An 18,687-nucleotide genomic window follows, 5' to 3' on the forward strand; every position below is an offset into this window, starting at 1 on the left:
TGGAGCACATGAACTTAACCACTTGGCCATGGGGCCAGCCCCTGCATATTTTTAAGTATATGATACGGTATTGTTAGTCCCAGGCCCTGTGTGGTACAGTGGATCCCTGGAACTTATTTATTTCGTGTCACTGAAATTTTGTACGTTTTAACCAATGCATCTCCATTTCTCCTGCCCCCTGGCACCCATCATTCTACTCACTGTGTCCGAGATTCCCTGACTCCTTTAGGTTCCACAGATCAGCACGGTCAGACAGTGTTTGTCCTGGGCCTGGCTCATCTCACTTAGCCTAGTGTCTCGTGTGGACGGCTTTTACGTTTTTTTTTTTTTTTTTTTTGAGGAAGATTAGCCCTGAGCTAACATCTGCTGCCAGTGCTCCTCTTTTTGCTGAGGAAGACTGGCCCTGAGCTAACACCTGTGCCCATCTTCCTCTATTTTATATGTGGGACGCCTGCCACAGCATGGCTTGTCAAGCAGTGCCATGTCCGCACCCGGGAGCTGAACCGGCGAACCCCGGGCCGCTGAGAAGCGGAACGTGCACACTTAACGGCTGCGCCACCGGGCCAACCCCGACGGCTTTTACTTTTGAAAGTGGTGTCCTTCTGGGACCTTTCCTCGGGACACTTGGTTGGTGACTTGGGTGTTGACCTCTAAGTGCTGGAGAGGTCTGATTCACCGTGACTCATAAGTTTAGGTCAAAGGGTGTTTTTCTTTAATGATGTTTGTGAGTTCTGAACATTTCAACTAATGTCTGCTAGGTTTGTCATCCAGATCATCCACTGAATAAAAATGCCGTCCGTCCACTTTTTGGAGCTTTTCCGTCCGGCTTGTAGTTGGGCGTTAAGAGGTTTCCCAAGCTGACCAGTCTGACCGCGACTCCCTGACTCGCCCTTAGCTTCCAGCATGTTCCAGTAGCTCGCCTCGGCCCTTTGCCCGAGTGTCACATATTTGCCATGTGCATGGATGCTTGTCCCGATTTCACAGAAGGACGGCTCCGTCCGTGGGCTGGACGCCGCCTCCAGGGCCTTGCCCCTGAGAGAAGCCTGGGAGCCACGGTGGTGCCGGCCCCACACTCCTGCACTTCCCTCTTTCCCAAAGTGACTTCCTGCTGGTGCTGGTGTTACCTTTTCTGAGTTCCAGAGAAGCAGAATTTAACGCCCAGAACGGATCAGAGATGGCTTCCCCTCACTTCACCAGACGGGTTAAGCGGCGTTCCCCTAGGATGGCATTCATGGCCGATGTCCCTTTGAGTGCTAACGCCCTTCAGCATCAAGAACCACCCCTCCCACACCGTGAGCCCTAGAAAATCACTTACGGTCTGGTCAGCATGAGATGACCCGTTACACCAGGGTTAGATCATTCCAGCCTAAATCAAGGGCCGATAGAAGGGAGGTGCATGCTGTCCACGAGGTTTGACAGTGATGGAGGGGCCACACCTCTTCCCCTGGGGTGGCTCGAGGTCCAGGTGCCTCCACTCAGCCCCTCCTCACTGTTGCCAGAGCTTCCAGCCAATCCCGAAACCAGGGGCCTCACAGGAGGACGTGGGGGAAACTTGCCCCCATGCAGAAGCCGAAGTCAGACTGCAGAATCAAGGTGCCCGGGGAGCGGCACCTCCTGGACGGGGCGGGACATCTGGAAGCATCTGCCACCCCCAGGCTTTTTTTCAATCGTTCGGCCTGGTTGTTTTGGAGGGGTTACCTGCAGATTTACTGAGGCCTGCAAGGGTAGGGGCGCAAAGCAGTCTGGAGGAAAAATACGCCATGGAAAATCAGGAAACAGTCGACGGCTTGTCTACGCTTGAGAACTGCTGTCGGATCTTTCACGTAGTCTCAGCTTTTAAAACGTACCTGTTTTTTTTTTTTTTCCCAAGTGTATGGTCAAGATCTTTTCTGGCCGAAAACCCATGTTGTACAGCTTCCAGACGTCCCTGCCGCGCCTGCCGGTCCCGGCCGTGAAAGACACCGTGAACAGGGTAGGTGGAGCCGCTCTCTGCAGTGCTGCGTCCTGGGGCTTGAGGTCTAGGACCTGAGGATGGCGGTCCGTGAATTTGCCGTCGTTGGCTGTCTTAGCCCTCGGGAGTGCACCTGGTAGGCCTGTTATATGAGATCTTTTTTTCCCCAATGTATCAGCACATCTTAGATGTTTTTTATTTATTTTATTTATTTTTTTTTGAGGAAGATTAGCCCTGAACTAATATCTGATGCTGATCCTCCTCTTTTTTGCTGAGTAAGACTGGCCCTGAGCTAACATCCGTGCCCATCTTCCTCTACTTTATATGTGGGACGCCTGCCACACCATGGTGTGATGAGCAGTGTGTAGGTCTGCACCCGGGATCCTAACCCGAGAACCCCTGGCCGCTGAATTGGAGAGTGTGAACTTAACCACTATGCCACGGGCCCCCCCCCGCCCCGAATGTTTATGAGGATCACTCCACAGCCTTTGAGTGCCCCTCAGCTGCTGTCTCTGGGGCCCCGTGGGGCAAGGCATGGAGCAGAGCGTGGATCCCCTGTGAGACCTGTCGTGACAACAACCACAGCCATCATTCACCCCTCAGAACCGCTCTGCAAGGAGGGGAGCCACTCCATTTCTTTTTTTGTATATCGTTAAAATATGCATAACATAAAATCGACCATTTTCACGTGTACAATTCTGTGCCATTAAGTACGTTCCCAGTGTTGTGCAACCACCACCACCGAGTCCTTCTAGAACTTTGTCGTCACTACCAGCCTGGCGTCCACAGCAGCTGCACCGTTTCGCATTCCTCCCCGTGGTGTGGGAGGGCTCCGATTTCTCCACGTCCGAGGGCCCCGTTTTCAAAACTGTGCAGTAACTGGGGGACCTCTTGGCTTTTGAGTCGGGGCTTAGTTACTTAGTCTCGCTTGGCCTTTTCCAGTTTCTCCCATCTCTGTGCCCTTGCCTATGAAACAGGCTGTGCAGAGAGGAGGCAGGTGGGAGGCCCACGGCTCTTCCCGGGAGATGCCTGGGGCCTGGGTGTCCGCCCATCTTGTCAGCCCTGAGGTTCACTTTGACGCTTTTGTGCTGGTGCAGGATCTGGGGAGCCTGTGTGCCAGTAAAGGCTGAAAAAGTTTAATTCATGCTCGTGACGCTAAAACATCATTTCTCGCTGGAGCGAGCTAACTTGCTTGAAGATTGGCGAAACCGGCTTGGGGAGGATTTAGAAATCTCTGCCGTGGGTTTAGATCTGTTCTCAGGCCCACGCGTGCTTTACCCCGGCTTGTGTTTCTTCCAGTATCTGGAATCGGTGAGGCCTCTGATGAAGGATGAGGACTTCAAGCGGATGACGGCCCTCGCCCAGGATTTTGCTGTCAATCTCGGACCGAGGTTACAGTGGTATTTGAAGCTGAAATCCTGGTGGGCTACGAATTACGTGAGTCTCTACGCACGCTGTTTTTCTTGGTGGGATTTTTTTGTGTGATAATACTACTAAATCGTTCCACGAACCAGCTGAGCGTCCCTCTGCCTGGCGGCAAGAGGAGACGTTTGGCGCGTGAAACGAGGCGGGGAGTCTGGTTTTGAGGGACTAGCTGGTGTGGGAGAGAAGGTGTTAAATAGGGGCAGGCGAGACCGATGGATGAGGCTAGAGGTGATTGGTGGGCAGTGTCTGGAGGGAGGGAGCCTGAGAGGCTGGGGGTCACGTGCTGCTCTGGATTAGGGGCTGGTTACACATGTGTGTTGAATTCTTGAACATTTGCACACATTCCCTCAGACTCTCACGTGCGCACCATTGTGTGTGTGTATACCCTTTAACACAAAGTAGGAAAAAAAGTGCTCCCTCGCTCCAGAAGGATGTGACCGAGCCAGAAGCTTGTGGGTGTGGTTGTGACCGCTGGCCATCTTGGGATACTGGGATGTGGCCCTGGGGTGGGGGTGGGGGGGGTGAAGACAATGCACGTGGGCCCGTGTTAGTGCGGTGGCTCTGAAAGGGAACCGAACAGGATTGAGACCGTGGCTGCTGTGGGGAGCCCCGGGATGCGGGAAGAGGAGAAAGAGTCTGCAGTGCCATTTTAGATAGCGTTGACTATTATGAAATGTTAGCAAACATTGATCACCTATTTTCCACTTGGTCTTTTCTTTTTAAAATAAAGGTGTGTAAAATAAAGGTGATCTACCTTCTAGCTATGTCATGACCTAGAAAAAAAAAAACCACTTTTGATTTCTCACTTTGTTGCGGTCCACCTAGTTAGGGCTGCCTTTCTGGGAATGGCCCCGAGAGAGGGACATGATGCCAGGCAGGCGGGACAGAAAGCCCTCGGCGCTCCGCCTGGGGCGCTGGCGACCTGGGTCGCTCCCGTCGAGCTTGTCGGTTGGTCTCTCCTCTTTGCCCCCGACAGGTGAGTGACTGGTGGGAAGAGTACGTCTACCTCCGGGGCCGGGGGCCTCTGATGGTGAACAGCAACTACTATGCCATGGTGAGTGCCCCAGGCCGGCGCCACAACGGGTGGAGACCCAGCTGCCGGGGAGGCGACTTCCTGGCGCCGTGGGCTGCCTGGGAAAGCTTGAGGGCTTGACCCCTGCTCCTCCTGATCCTGCCTTCCTGTCCATCGGGGAGCCCAGGACCTGCTTTCCAGGCCAGAGAACCCTGTGGATGCCTTTTGTGTTTGCAAAGTAGCTCAAGGGCACTGAGCTACTGCAGAGAAATTTGGATGGCAGACGGACTCTCTTGGCCAACAGGAATTCCTCTCTATGACAGAGGATCGGCTGAGAGTTTGCCCCCGGCCGACACAGAGCTTGGTCCTTCTACACCCTAAGACACCAGGGGTTGCATATCATGTTTTCATGTCTCTTTCTAGACATCGATGGTCTGGGAGAGTATACACCATTGTTTTATTAGAAGCCTCTCAATTTGGGTTCTAATAACCAGTGTTTAGTAACTTTAATAACTGGCAAATCTCGTTCTTTCTTTCTCTTTCTTTCTGTTCTTCATTTCCTTCTGTTTTTTCCCTCTTTTCCTTTTTTTTCTCTTTATTTATCGTTTGCTTTTTCTTTCCGTCCTTCTCCTTTTAAAATTTTTCTCTTAACTTTCTTTTCCGTCGGAAACGATCTCAAACTTAGACAAAAAATGGTTGGGACGGAACATGGAACTTCTTTTCTGAGACTGAGCAGTCCGCCTGGTGCCCTCTTGTTCCTGGAAACTGGTGTTTGTTTCCTACCGGCCAAGGCACTTTCCCACATCACTGGGGGCGTGCTGTGCGCATAGGTGCTCTCAAAATGTGGTTCAGATCCGGGCTCCTCGGCCTTTTCCTCCAATCGGGGAAAATCGAGGCATTTACAAATGGGCCTCAAGATTTAGAAAGTTGCAAGCACTACTCTACAGAAAAGGTTATTTTAACCTTTGGTTAAATCTCCTTCAGGAAACTTCCTAATTATCTAATTGTTCCCTTTTATTTCTGCTTTTCTTTTAATGCCTTCTATGAGGATACGTGGGGCAAAATACTGTTATCTTTTAAAAAATTTGAATTATATTTATTGAAAATTTAATTTTAAAATATACCGTTACCTTTACTAGCCCCAGAATTTTCTTGGGGGCTTATGTTCTTATAAGATGAGAACCAAATAAAACTGACAAAGTGTAGGAAATGAAATTACAACCTCCTTTCTGGGAGCAGGTGTAATGTAGCAGACGCGTGGAACCATTTTAATAGTGTGGAAGCGCTCTGTGCGGTGTTTCAGTTGGCTTGGCTTTCCCCGGGGGACGCTCTCTCTGCTGACACGGGTTTTCCGTTTTCAGGATTTGCTGTACGTCATACCGACTCACCTGCAGGCAGCCAGAGCGGGCAACGGGATCCACGCCATCCTGCTCTACAGACACAAGCTGGACCGGGAGGAAATCAAGCCAGTATGTGAACAAAGTGCTTTTTTAAAAAAAGATATTTTAAAACAGCTTTATTGAAGTCTCGTTGACCTATCACACAGGATGGAAGCGTACGATTTGATAAGTTCTGGCACATATATGTAGATATATCTGTGAAACCATCCCCGAGATCGAGATACCAGACACTTTATCACCCCCAAAGGCTCCCTCGTGCGCCTTTGTGATCTCTCCAACCCTCTCCTGGTCCTTGCTGCCCCCCTTCATCACCGCCGGCTCACCCCTCACCTGCTGTCACTGTAGATTCCTTTGCCTTTTCCAAAGCTTTATGTAAACGGAATCGTACAGAATACACTTTTTTTTTTTTGGTCTAGCTTCTTTCACTCAGCGTAATTTTTTTGAGATTTAATTCTCCTTGTATATCCTAAGTGGATGTGTGTCTCATGTACCTTAGTTCTGCGATTTGCGCTTCAAAGAAACTCCTGTTTGCTTTCGAAGGACAGTGATGTGGCTGGTGCGCTACTCGTAAGAAACAAGACATTTCCTTCTTAAAGCCTCCTTTGGTTTAAGTGTCAGCTTATAAGTGACCGACTGCAGAACGTTATTTAAGAATTACGATTCAGGAAGTTGCGCCCTGGCATGGGTCACCAAGTCCTCAGGGAACAGCTGTCCTTTAGGGAGTTCGGAAAAGATTAAGTCCAGCCCCACCACGAGCACAGAAAACAAATCCAGTGTTTCAAAGGTGTGGTCTTACGTTACTCCTGTTTTTTCCCCTCCGTGGAGTTTCTCTTTGTTTGAAACATCTTTTTGTTCCAGATTCTTCTTTTGGGGTCCACAGTTCCGCTCTGCTCGGCACAGTGGGAACGGATGTTCAATACTTGTCGGATCCCAGGGGAGGAGACAGGTGAGTGCAGCATCCTCCGGGCGCCCGTCGGGAATGCTCAGCATCAGATGTCGAAGGAGGCCACACTGACTCGTGCTGACCCCTCCCGAGAGTCAGAGAGTTCAGGCTCCTGAACGTTCCTTCTGTTGACTCTCCTTTGTCCGTCTTTGGCCTGGACGGTTGACCTTTGTTCAGAGTCACTTTCTCCTCGGTTGAAGGCTGTCTTGTAGGGTGTTTACTCAGGTCTGGTTAGGAATATTCTAGTTCTTCATCTGGATCCCCCAGGGGTGTTTTGCTCTGGGTCGCACGCGCACTGCGGGGTTTAGTGGGGAACGAATGCTGGATTGTTCTCGGGAAGCTGGATTTGTGGTCCAACAGCTCACTTATCGCAGCCTGACCTTGGGACACTGCCCCCCACCCCCGAATGTAAGGTGGCCACATAATCTGGCCAAGCTGGACACCCTCGAGAAGGCAGGGGAGAGACAGCGGCTCGCTGGGACCGTCCCAGCAGGGCTCAGGCCGTGCAGTCTCTGAGCATCCAGACGGCCGTGTAGGGAGGAAGTACCTGCCACTCTCGATTGACCAGCCGGACCCTGTCTGAGACATCACAGCGGGCCCTTGTCATGAACCCCATGCTGCTTTGGAAGCTGGCTATACAGAGTTCCGAGCCGATCCAGCTTTTAGGGTGTGTCATCACAGCGGGTCCTTCCGGACTATGAGTTGTGGGCAGTAACCTGCACTGTCATGAGGGGCAGGGGGCCCTTGGGCAAAAATCCTGGCCCCTGGCTGGCTTCCCTGAGTGGACTGGTCGCTTTCCTCTGGCCCGGCGTTCAAAGGCGCTCTGAGAACTCACCCCATGTGTGTTCACACTCGCACAGCGTGGGGTGTTTCCAGCTAAAAAGTAGACCTCTCGGTCACGTGCGGGAGATCACTGACCTGTGCCCAGACACATGAAAAATGGATAAGTTGGCCAAAAAAAAGCAGTATTGGGACAGTTGGCTATTTGTAACGAAGTCAAGTTGGCTCTCTCCGTTCTCTAACAGTATTTTTTTTAAATGATTTTAATGAAATGTGCAGCTTTTCTTCGTAAGGGTCTCGTGCATCATTGGTTGGAGTTATTCCAAGGCATCTTATTGTATTTGTGGTTTTAAGTTATTTTCAAGTTTTTGGTTACTGACTATTAGTTTTCTGGGGCTGCTGTAAGCAAACACCACAGCCCGGGGGCTTACACAGACATTTATCTCCTCATCGTCCTGGAGGCTGGAAGCCTGAGACCCAGGTGTGGGCAGGGCTGGTTCCCGCTGAGGCCTCTCTCCCTGGCGTGTAGACGCCGTGTCCTCCCTGTGTCCTCACACGGTCATTCCTCTGTGTGTCTGTGTGCTCATCTCCTCTTAGGAGGACCAGTCCTATGGGATCGGGGCCCACCTTAATGACCTAGTTTTAACTTAATGACCTCTTTAAAAGACTCTGTCTCCACATACAGTCACATTCTGAGGTTAGGGCGTCAACATATGAATGGGAGGGGCGCAGTTCAGCCCATCGCATTGAGGCATGGGAATGCAAATGTTTCATGAATCGAGTTTATACTCAGCTGTATTCTTATTAATTTAAACAGCCGCTCAGATTGGTGGGAATTTCTCTGTGGCTGATCATGGCTGCAGAGGACGACGTTGATAGTTTCCTTCCAAGCCCTTTGTTTATTTCTTTTCTCTGATTTTACCGTACTGGCCAGGGTCTCTCGTATCATGTTGAATAGAGGTGGTCATCGTGTGCGTTTTCTGATTTCTGACTGTAAAGTAAAGGCTTTAAGTGCGTGTTTGGTGTAGTTTTCTGCTAGAAACCTTCAGCAGGGTAAAAAAGTTCCCTTCCATTCCAGGTTGGCCGAACATCTGAAAAAACTAGGTGCAATGTGGATATTAATGAGTTCTGTGCCTCATATGGCCAATACCTTCCTAAGTGGCATGTCCTCAGTGGGTGGCACATGGCTTTCTCAGCATTTCCAGGCTACAGTGGTCCATTGTTTTATGGTTTCTTAGCGGGGTTTTTTTTTTTTTTTTTTGGTGAGAAAGATTGGCCCTGAGCTAACATCTGTTGCCGATCTTCCTCTTTTTGCTTGAGGAAGATTGTCCCTGAGCTAACATCTGTGCCCGTCTTCCTCTACTTTGTATGTGGGAGGCCACCACAGCATGGCTTGATGAGCAGTGTGTAGGTCTGCACCCAGGATCCAAACCCATGAACCCTGGGCCACCAAAGCAGAGCATGCAAACTTAATCACTGTGCCACTGGGCTGGCTCCATTAGCCTTTTATTCTTTGTAACACTCATAATACTATTAATTATGTCTGTAGGATGTCTTTCCCACCAGCCTGTGTCTGCCTCATTCAGACATCATTGTGTGCCCCACACCCAACAGTACTTAGGAGGGAGGACTCCATCAATATTCATTGAATGAATTTACTTAATCATACTCCTCTAATGTTTAAGCTTTTTAAAGTTTCTCTCTAGGGTGCATTCCCCCCCCCCCCCCAGTTTTTTTTATTATGGCAAAATACACATAACAAAATTTACCATGTTAACCATTTTTTTTTTTTGAGGAGGAGGATTAGCCCTGAGCTAACATCTGCTGCCAATCCTCCTCTTTTTGCTGAGGAAGGCTGGCCCTGAGCTAACATCCATGCCCATCTTCCTCTACTTTATATGTGGGACACCTCCCACAGCATGGCTTGCCAAACAGTGCCATGTCTGCACCCAGGATCCAAACCGGGGAACCCCGGGCCACCAAAGTCGAACATGCTCAGTTAACCACTGCACCACCAGGCCAGCCCCAGCCATGTTGACCATTCTGAAGTGTCTAGTCCTGTGTATTAAATACATTCATGATGTCGTGCAGCCATCACCACATCCACCTCCAAAACTCTTGTCACCTTGTAACACTGAAACTCCACCCCCATTAACCACTAACTCCCCTCTTGCCCCCTCCCCCAGCTCCTGGCAGCAACTGTTCTGTGCTCTGTCTCTATGAATTTGACTAAGTACCTCATATAGGTGGATACATACAATGCTTGTCCTTTTGTGTGCGGCTTATTTCACTCGGCATAATGTCCTCAAGGTTCATCCATGTTGTAGCAGGTGTCAGAATTTCCTTCCTTTTTAAGGCTGAATAATATTCTGCTGTCTGGATAGACTGCATTTGGTTTATCCATTCATCCATCGAAGGACACTTGCCTTGCTTCCAGGTTTTAGCTATAGGGAATAATGCTGCTTGTGAACATGGGTGTGCAAATATCTCATTGAGACCCTGTTTCCAATTCCTCTGGGTGTCTACCCCAGAGGTGGAATTGCTGGATCATATGGTAATTCTATTTTTAATTTTTTGAGGATCCCCCATACTTTTTCCCAGAGTGGCTGCACCATTTTACAGCCCTGCCAACAGGGCACCAGGGTTCCAATCTCTTCATATCTTTGCCAACACTTGTTTTCCGTTTTTTTGGTGGGAGCCATCCTAATGGGTGTGAAGTGGTATCTCATTGTAGTTTTGATTTGTATTTCCCTGATGCCTGGTGATATTGAGCATCTTTTCATGTGCTCGTCGGTCATTTGTATGTCTTCTCTGTAGAAATGTGTATTCAAGTTCTTTGCCCATTTTTGAATTGAGTTGTTTGTTTTTCTGTTGTTGAGTTTTAGGAGTTCTCTGTGTATTCTGGATATTAATCCCTTATCAGGTATGTGATCTGCAAATATTTTCTCCCATTCTGTGGGTTGCCTTTTTATTCTGTGCATAGTGTCTTTTGATGCACAAAAATTTTTAATTTTCATAAAGTCAATTTTGTCTGTTTTTTCTTTTTGCTGCCTGTGCCTTTGGTTTCACAGCCAAGAAATCATTGCAAAATCCAATGTCATGAAGGTTTTTCCTGTGTTTTCTTCTAAGTTTTATAGTTTCAGGTCTTATATTTAAGTCTTTAATCCATTATGAGTTAATTTTTATATGTGGTGTTAGGGTCCAGCTTCATTCTTTTGTATGTGGCTGTCCAGTTTTCCCAGCACTATTTCTTTAAAAGCTTGTATCTTGGCCCTCTCAAAAATCATTTGACTACATAGGCAAGAGTTTATTTCTGGACTCTCTTGTCTCCTCTGTTGGTCTGTATGTCTGTCTTTATGCCAATGCCATACTTGTTTTGATTACCGCAAACAGTTCTGAAATTAGAAAGTGTGGGTCCTCCATCTTTGTTCTTTTTCAAGATTGTTCTCAGTATTTGGGGTCCCTTGACCTTCCATATGAATTTTAGGATGGGTTTTTCTATTTTTCACAAAAAAAACACCATTAGGATTTTGATATGGATTGTAGTGAATCTGTAAATTGCTTCTGGTAGTATGGACATTTTAACAATATTAACTCTTCCAACCCATGAAAATGGGCCGTGTTTCCATTTATTCATGTCTTCTTTAATTTCTTTCCCCAACATTTTGTAGTTTTCATCGTACAAGTCTTTCACCTCCTTGGTTAATTCCTCAGTATTTTCTTCTTTTTGATGCTCTTGTAAATGAAATTTCGTAATTTCCTTTTCAGAATATTATTTGTTACTGTATAAAAATACAACTGATTTTGCCTGTTGATTTTGTATCCTGCTACTTTCCCAAATTCATTTATTAGTGCTAACAGGTTTTTTTTTTTTTTTTAAACAAGGCTTTTTTTGTTTTGTTTTTAGCTGGGGAAGATTTGCCCGGAGCTAACGTCAGTAACAGTTTTTTTGTGTAACCCTTGGGATCTTCTACATATAAGATCATATCATCTGTGAACAGAGAGAATTTTACTTCTTCCGTTCCAATTTGGATGCCTTTTATTTCTTTATCTTTCCTAACTTCTCTGTCTAGAACTTCCAGCGCTATGTTAATACAAGTGGTGAAAGTGGACATCCATGTGTTGTTCCTGATCTTAGAGGAAAAGCTGTCAGTCTTTCACCATTGAGTACGATGTTTGCTGTTGGTTTTCATAGATAGCTTTTATTATGTGGAGGAGGTTTCCTTCTATTCCTAGTTTGTTGAGTGTTTCTATCCTGAAAAGGGTGTTAAATTTTGTCAAATGCTTTTCCTGCATCAAGTGAGATGATCATGTGGTTTTTCCCTTCGTTTTGTTGATGGTGGCGTATCACACTGATCGATTTTTGTATGTTGAACCCTCCTTGCATTCCAGGAATAAATCCCACTTGGTCATGGTGTATATACTTTTAGTATGCCGGTGAATTCTATTTGCTAGTATTTTTGTATCCATATTCATAAGAGATATTGGTTTGTAGTTTTCTTTTTTTTTGTAGTGTCTTTTTCTGGCTTTGGTATCAGACTAAGGCTGGCCTCATAGAATGAGTTAGGAAATATTCCCTCCTCTTCATTTTTTGGGAAAAGTTTGAGAAAATTGGTATTAGTCCTTTAAATGTTCGGTAGAATTCACCAGTGAATCTTTTGGGTATAGGGCTTTTCTTTGTTGAGATTTTGCAGGGAGGGGGTGCCCAGGGGAAAATTTGTTATAAGCTAACATTTGTGCCAGTCTTCCTCCTATTTTCTTCCTTTTTCCCTCCCTAAGCCCCAGTACATAGTTGTATATTCTAGTTGTAAGTTCTTCTGGTTGTCCTATGTGAGCCACCACCACAGCATGGCTCCTGACAGACACGTGGTGTGGGTCCGTGCCCGGGAACTGAACCCAGGCTGCTGAAGCAGAGCAAGCCGAACTTTAACCACATGGCCATCAGGGCTGGCGCTCTTTGTTGAGATTTTTGAATCCTGATTCCATCTCTACTAGTTTATACGTCTATTCAGATTTTCTATTTCATAGTTTCATCTTGGTAGGTTTTGAGTCTCTGGGAATTTGTCCATTTCATCTAGGTTATCAATTTGTTGGCGTAAAGTTGTTCATAGTTATCTTTTATAATCCTTTTTATTTCTGTAGAATCAGTAGTAATGTCCCCACTTTCATTTCTGATTTTGGTCATTTGAGCCTCCTTTCTTTTTCTCTTAGTCTATCTAGCTAAAGGTTTGTCAATTTTGTTGATCTTTTCGAAGAAACAACTTTGGATTGTATTAGTTTTTCTCTACTGTTTTTCTGTTCTCTATTTCGTTGATCTCTGCTCTTAATTCTTTCTTTCCTTCTGCTAGCTTTGGATTTAGTTTGTTTTCTTTTTCTAGTTCCGTAAGTTGTAAAGTTAGATTGTTGATTGGAGATCCTTCTTGTTTTTTAATGTAAGTGTTGATAGCTATAAATTTCCCCCTTAGCACTGCTTTCACTGAATCCCGTAAGTTTTGGGATGTTGTGTTTTTGTTTTTATTTGTCTCTATGTATTTTCTTTTTCCCATGTGATTTCTTCTTTGATCCATTGTTTTTTAAAAGTGTGTTTAATTTCCACAAATTTGTGCCTTTTCTAGCTTTCCTTTGGTTATTGATTTCTTTTTTTTTTTTTTTTTGCTTTTTCTCCCCAAATCCTCCCAGTACATAGTTGCATATTCTAGTGGTGACTCCTTCTAGTTGTGGCATGTGGGATGCTGTCCCAACATGGCCCGATGAGCGGTGCCATGTCCGTGCCCAGGATCCAAACCGGGAAAACCTTGAACCGCCGAAGCAGAGCGCGCGAACTTAACCACTTGGCCACGGGGCTGGCCCCTCGTTATTGATTTCTAATGTCATCCCGTTGTGTTCAGAGAAGACACTTTGTATGATATCTGTCTTTTATATCTGTTGAGACTTAATTTGTGGCCTCACACGTGGTCTATCCTGGAAAACGTCCCACGTGCACTTGAGAAGACTGCATATTCTGTTGTTGGGTAGAGGGTTCTGTATATGTCTGTTAGTTGGCTTATTGTGTAAGTCCCCTATTTCCTTACTTATCTTCTGTCTGGTTGTTCTGTCCGTTGTGAGTGGGGTCTGGAAGCCTCCAAATATTATTGTGGAACTGTCTGTTTCTCCCTTCAGTTTTGTCAGTTTTTGCATCAGATGTTTTGATGGTCTGTTATTAGGCACATAAATGTTTATACTTCTTATATCTTGTTGTATTGAAGCTCTTATTAATATATAATGTCCTTCTTTGTCTCTTGTAACCTTTTTTAATTAAAGTCTGTTCTCTCTGATGTTGGTATAGCCACTTCTGTTCTCTTTTCATCACCGTTTACATGGAATATCTTTTTCCATCCTGTCGCTTTCAGTCTGTTTGTGTCTTTGGATCTGAAGTGACTCTTTTTTAGACAGTATATGGTTGGATCGTGGGTTTTTATCCATTCTGCCAATCTCTGTATTTTGATTGGACAGTTTAATCTGTTTACTTTTAATGAAATTACTGATGAGAGACTGAACTTTTGTCATTGCGTTATGTGTTTTCTACATGCCTTCTAGCTTTTTTGTCTCATATCCTGCATTAGTTTTCTTTTGTGTTTAGTTGATTCTTTTGTAGTGAAATGTTTAAGTTCCTTTCTCATTTCCTTTTGTGTGTATTCTATAGCTATTCTCTTTATGGTTACCATGGAGATTACCTTTAACATCCTAAAATTACAACACTAATTTGCATTTTTACCAGCTTACTTTCAATAACCTACAAAAACTGATCCTTTACAGCTCTGTCCCCACCCTTCATTTGTTTGGTTTTTTTTTTCTAAAGATTTTATTTTTCCTTTTTTTCCCCGAAAGCCCCTCAGTACATAGTTGTAAATTTTTAGCTGTGGGTCCTTCTAGTTGTGGCATGTGGGACGCTGCCTCCATGTGGCCTGACAAGCAGTGCCATGTCTGTGCCCAGGATCCGAACCAGTGAAACCCTGGGCCGCCAAAGCAGAGCGCGAGAACTTAACCGCTTGGCCATGGGGCCAGCCCCCACCCTTCATTTGTTAATGTCACAAAATTACATCTTTAGACATTGTGTTCCCCAAATCATAAACTAATAATTCATTTTTTTATACAAATTGTTTTTTTCTTTTTCTTTCTTTCTTTCTTTTTTTTTTTTTTGCTGAGGAAGATTTGCTCTGAGCTAACATCTGCTGCCAATCTCCTTTTCGTATCTGAGCTGCTGTCACAGCGTGGCCACTGACAGATGAGTGGTGTAGATTCACACCCGGGAACTGAACCCAGGCCGCGGAAGTGGAGCGTGCTGAACTTAACCACTAGGCCACCAGGGCTGGCTCCTAATAATTCTTTTAAATGCATTAGTCTCCTAAATTATGTAGAAAACAAAGTGTAGAGTTACAAACCAAAGTTACAATAATGCTTTTAGACGAATGATTGTTTCTTTTAAAGATTGTATCAGTCTCTTAAATTATGTAGAAAACAAGACGTGGAGTTACAAACTACTGTTAGAATAATACGAGCTTTCATAATTGCCCGTGTATTTACCTTTACTGAGCTCGTCATTTCTGCGTCTGGCCCTGGCCTCAAGTTGCTGTCTGGTCTCCTTCGCTTCCCCTCTCAGGATTTCCTTGAGCATTTCTTCGGGGGCGGGTCTGTGGTCATGAACTCCTCCAGCTCCTGTTTATCTGGGAATGTCTTAATTCCTCCCGTACTTTCAAAGGACGGTTTTGCCAGGTCGAGGCTTCTTGGTGGACAGCTTCTGTTTTGACACTTTGGATGCGTCAGCCCAGCATCTTCTGTCTCCGAAGTTGTGATGAGAACTCCGCTGAGCCTGTTGCTGAGGGTTCTGGGGTGCGTGCTTACGAGCTCTCCTTCTTTGATTTCCCACTTCTCTCTAAGAACGTTTTCTAAGTTGCCCATTGGAATTAATTAATAAAAAGTAACTATGCTGTCTGAATGCTTGCTCTGTGTAAGCGGACATTTTACAATCGTCGTCTTTTAGTTCTTACACATCCTCACGAGGGACACGAGATCTGTCTCCATCGTAGAGATGAGAAAACAGAGCCTTAGGTAGGGTTAAGTCATTGGCCCGAGATGCCACGTCCGGCGAGTGGCCAAGCAGAGCTTGGAAGTCGGGCCTGTCTGATTCCACAGCTCTCAGCTCTGCTCCTGGGCTCATCTCCCCAGGCTCTTGAGAAATGGACTCGTGAGCCGAGAGGAGTGCTGCGGGGTGAAGAGGTGGTGCCGGGAGAAGTTGGGGGTGCCTTTCTCACCATCCTCTAACCTTGTGCATCTCGATTTTGTGTCTCGCCCCGCACCCCTCCAGACACCATCCAGCACTTAAGGGACAGCAAGCACATCGTCGTGTTCCACAAAGGGCGCTACTTCAAGGTCTGGCTCTACCACGATGGCAGGCTGTTGAAGCCCCGGGAAATCGAGCAGCAAATACAGAGGATTTTGGACGACCCGTCGGAGCCTCAGGCTGGGGAGGCGAAGCTGGCAGCCCTCACTGCCGGAGAAAGGTGTGCAGCTCCTCTGTGACATCGGTTATGGGGATACCCACAGTTCTCTTCTTTACCCAGGGCCCCCGCTGGAGGGGAGGCCCGTGTCCCTGCCCTGCGATGACAGCGGAGCGGGGCTGGAGCCTTGTTGGCTCAGTTTTGTTCCAAGGGAGCAGGTTCCACCCCTGTCCGGTGGGCCACCCTGGGCGTTGTGTGTGTGTGACAGGCAGGCGTGTGGACGGATACCAGGGCGCCGCATGGAAGAGAAGGGGCTGGGCTTTCTCACAGGGCTCTGGGCATATTTAATTTAGTAAAGAGAACAAGTTTAAACCAAGGCCCCTGTGACAGGGATAAATTTCCTGCCTCATCTAAAGATCGTTCAGAGGATGCTTTTGTTTGTTCGAGGAATTAGCTTGTGCAAATAGAACAGAGTTTCTCAACCTTGGCTGTATACATTTGGGGCTGGATAATTCCTTGTTTCGGTGGAGGACACTGTCCTGTGCATTGTAGGGTGTTCAGCAGCATCCCTGGCCCCTATCCGTTGGGTGCCAGTAGTGACCACCCAGTTGTGACAAGCAAAACTGTCTTCAGACTTTGCCCAGTGAACCACTGAGTTACAGCAACGTGGCAGCTGTTAGGGCAGCGTGGGGAGCAAGGTGGTGAGTGACCCTTCTGCAGAGAAGAGGAAAATGCCCCAGGCTCCAGGCGAGGGCACGCAGAAGGTGGCAGTGAGCCAGGAGGACCGACCGGCGGCAGCGGCCTCCAGGGAGCAGACTGCATGCTGGGAACTGCGGAGTCGGTCAGAGACGCTGCACCTGAGGCGGGGAGGGTCCCAGGGGCCGGAATACATTTGGGCTTGAGTCTGAGACCAGATGTCATTAAAGGGACCACTTCAGGCTGGGGCGATTGAAGCAGATTTACAAGGTTATTCTGGTCTGGGGGGGTCCTCAAACAGTGAGGATTGGAAACGGGCAGTGTGAGCGGGAGGGGAGACCCAGTCCGAGATGCCCAGGAGTGTTCGCATCCCTGGGGCATCGACGCAGCTGGAGGAAACAACGGTGGGGACTGTCCTGGGCAGTGAGGTCCCTTCCTGCAAGCTGATAGAACATCCGTGGGGCCCTGTGGGGGCTGGGTGGGCACAGGTGCCGCTGAGGAGCGGGTGCACCTGGGGGCCTGCTCGCCCCATGGGGCTCGTGATCTCCCAGCTCCCAGCTTCACCGATGGGGCATCGCCCCATCTCAACCACCTGAGCCCCATGTGTAGACACGAGCATGTCACCTTCCTGAGCCTTCCAGAGCCTTGAGTGCGTAGCAGACATCCTGTTGTCACCATTGTTCCCAGGTACCAATAAGAATGGTCGGTGCTGAGCTTGTGTCGGGACCCATTGTGTTTACAGGCTGGTTGGTACCATGGGCTGCCTCTTCCGAGCGCTCGGGGAGAGAAGAGGGAGACAGAAGCCAGATGGCCCTGGTCTGGAAGGGCAAAGGACCTGGGGAGGGCCCGAGTGAGCGGGGCCCGGGAGCGATTGGCTGGGATGACTCTCAAGAAGTGGATGTCATGTCAGCTCCCTGTGTCCCACGTGAGGTGGGATGAAAAGAATCCTTTGACTTTGGCTCTCAGGGTGCCCCTCATCCTGGCAATGTCATGTGGTCCTTAGTAGCATGGACTTGGGGCAGGCTGGCTTGGGTGTAATCCCTGCGTGCCACGAAATAGCTGTGACTTCATCTCTGTGCCTCAGTTTCCGCGTGTGAAAGATGGGAATGGTAGTGTTCATCAGTGAGCTAGGCCATGAAAAGTCTCGGAGCAGACCCTGGCAGGGGGAAGTGCCCACACGCCCTTGCTGTGACTTCCGCTGTCAGAACTTAGGATGGTTCCCGGGAAGGGGGTGCGATGGGAGTGGGGCCGGAAGACGTGCAGAAGAGCTCTCTCTCGGGGTCTGCTGCCTGCCGGCAGCTGAGCTCCCAGGGCCGGTCTGCATTCTCGTCGTTCATTCAGCATTTATTGCAGAAAGTTCCGTGCTGTGCCTTCTGCTCTGCCTGAGATGCGAGGAGATGCGGCCACGGCCCGCAGTGCGGTCCAGCTGCAGGCTGTCGGATAACTGCAGGTGGAGAACGTCGTAAATGTGTGGTTTCCTCACGGTCCTAAAAAACTGTGGAAAACATCATTTCAAATGTCATGTGCAAGGAGATGTCACCACTGGCTGCAGGTTTAACCATATTTAATCCTTACTGCAGAGTACCCTGGGCCAAGTGTCGCCAGGCCTATTTTGGGCGTGGAAAAAATAAACAGTCTCTTGATGCGGTGGAAAAAGCAGCGTTTTTCGTGACCCTGGACGAAACGGAACAAGGATACAGAGAGGAAGACCCGGACACGTCCATGGACAGCTACGCCAAGTCCCTCCTGCACGGCAGGTGTTCTGACAGGTACTGCACTTCCTGCCTGAAAGATGGTAGTTTGCCTGTGACCTTGGAAGAAATGTTACATGTGGCTGACACCCAGCCTTCCACTCTTAAGGAATAAGGCTAGCATAGAAATAGAACTTTCTGTTTTCTTTTTCTCCACCCAAACTCACGCACACACACACACACAACGCACACATGCACACATGCACACATGCACACACACACACCATGGAAGCAGCAAAGTTGAGATTCTGC

At 47.7% G+C, this 18,687-nt stretch overlaps 1 protein-coding gene across 4 annotated transcripts in view; it reads left to right on the forward strand.

Annotated features, from left to right (window-relative positions):
• CPT1A (carnitine palmitoyltransferase 1A) overlaps positions 1 to 18,687 on the forward strand; it is a 64,019-nt gene that overhangs the window by 26,720 nt on the left and 18,612 nt on the right. For all 4 annotated transcript variants that reach the window (XM_046643264.1, XM_046643266.1, XM_046643263.1 and 1 more), the window contains exons 5-11: positions 1,871 to 1,972; positions 3,251 to 3,388; positions 4,353 to 4,430; positions 5,750 to 5,857; positions 6,647 to 6,734; positions 15,856 to 16,051; positions 18,265 to 18,453. In XM_046643264.1, coding sequence (XP_046499220.1) covers positions 1,871 to 1,972; positions 3,251 to 3,388; positions 4,353 to 4,430; positions 5,750 to 5,857; positions 6,647 to 6,734; positions 15,856 to 16,051; positions 18,265 to 18,453 — 899 coding nt within the window. The remainder of the gene's footprint in view (positions 1 to 1,870; positions 1,973 to 3,250; positions 3,389 to 4,352; positions 4,431 to 5,749; positions 5,858 to 6,646; positions 6,735 to 15,855; positions 16,052 to 18,264; positions 18,454 to 18,687) is intronic.

The sequence above is a fragment of the Equus quagga genome, chromosome 17 (assembly GCF_021613505.1).
Source record: "Equus quagga isolate Etosha38 chromosome 17, UCLA_HA_Equagga_1.0, whole genome shotgun sequence".
NCBI lineage: Eukaryota > Metazoa > Chordata > Mammalia > Perissodactyla > Equidae > Equus > Equus quagga.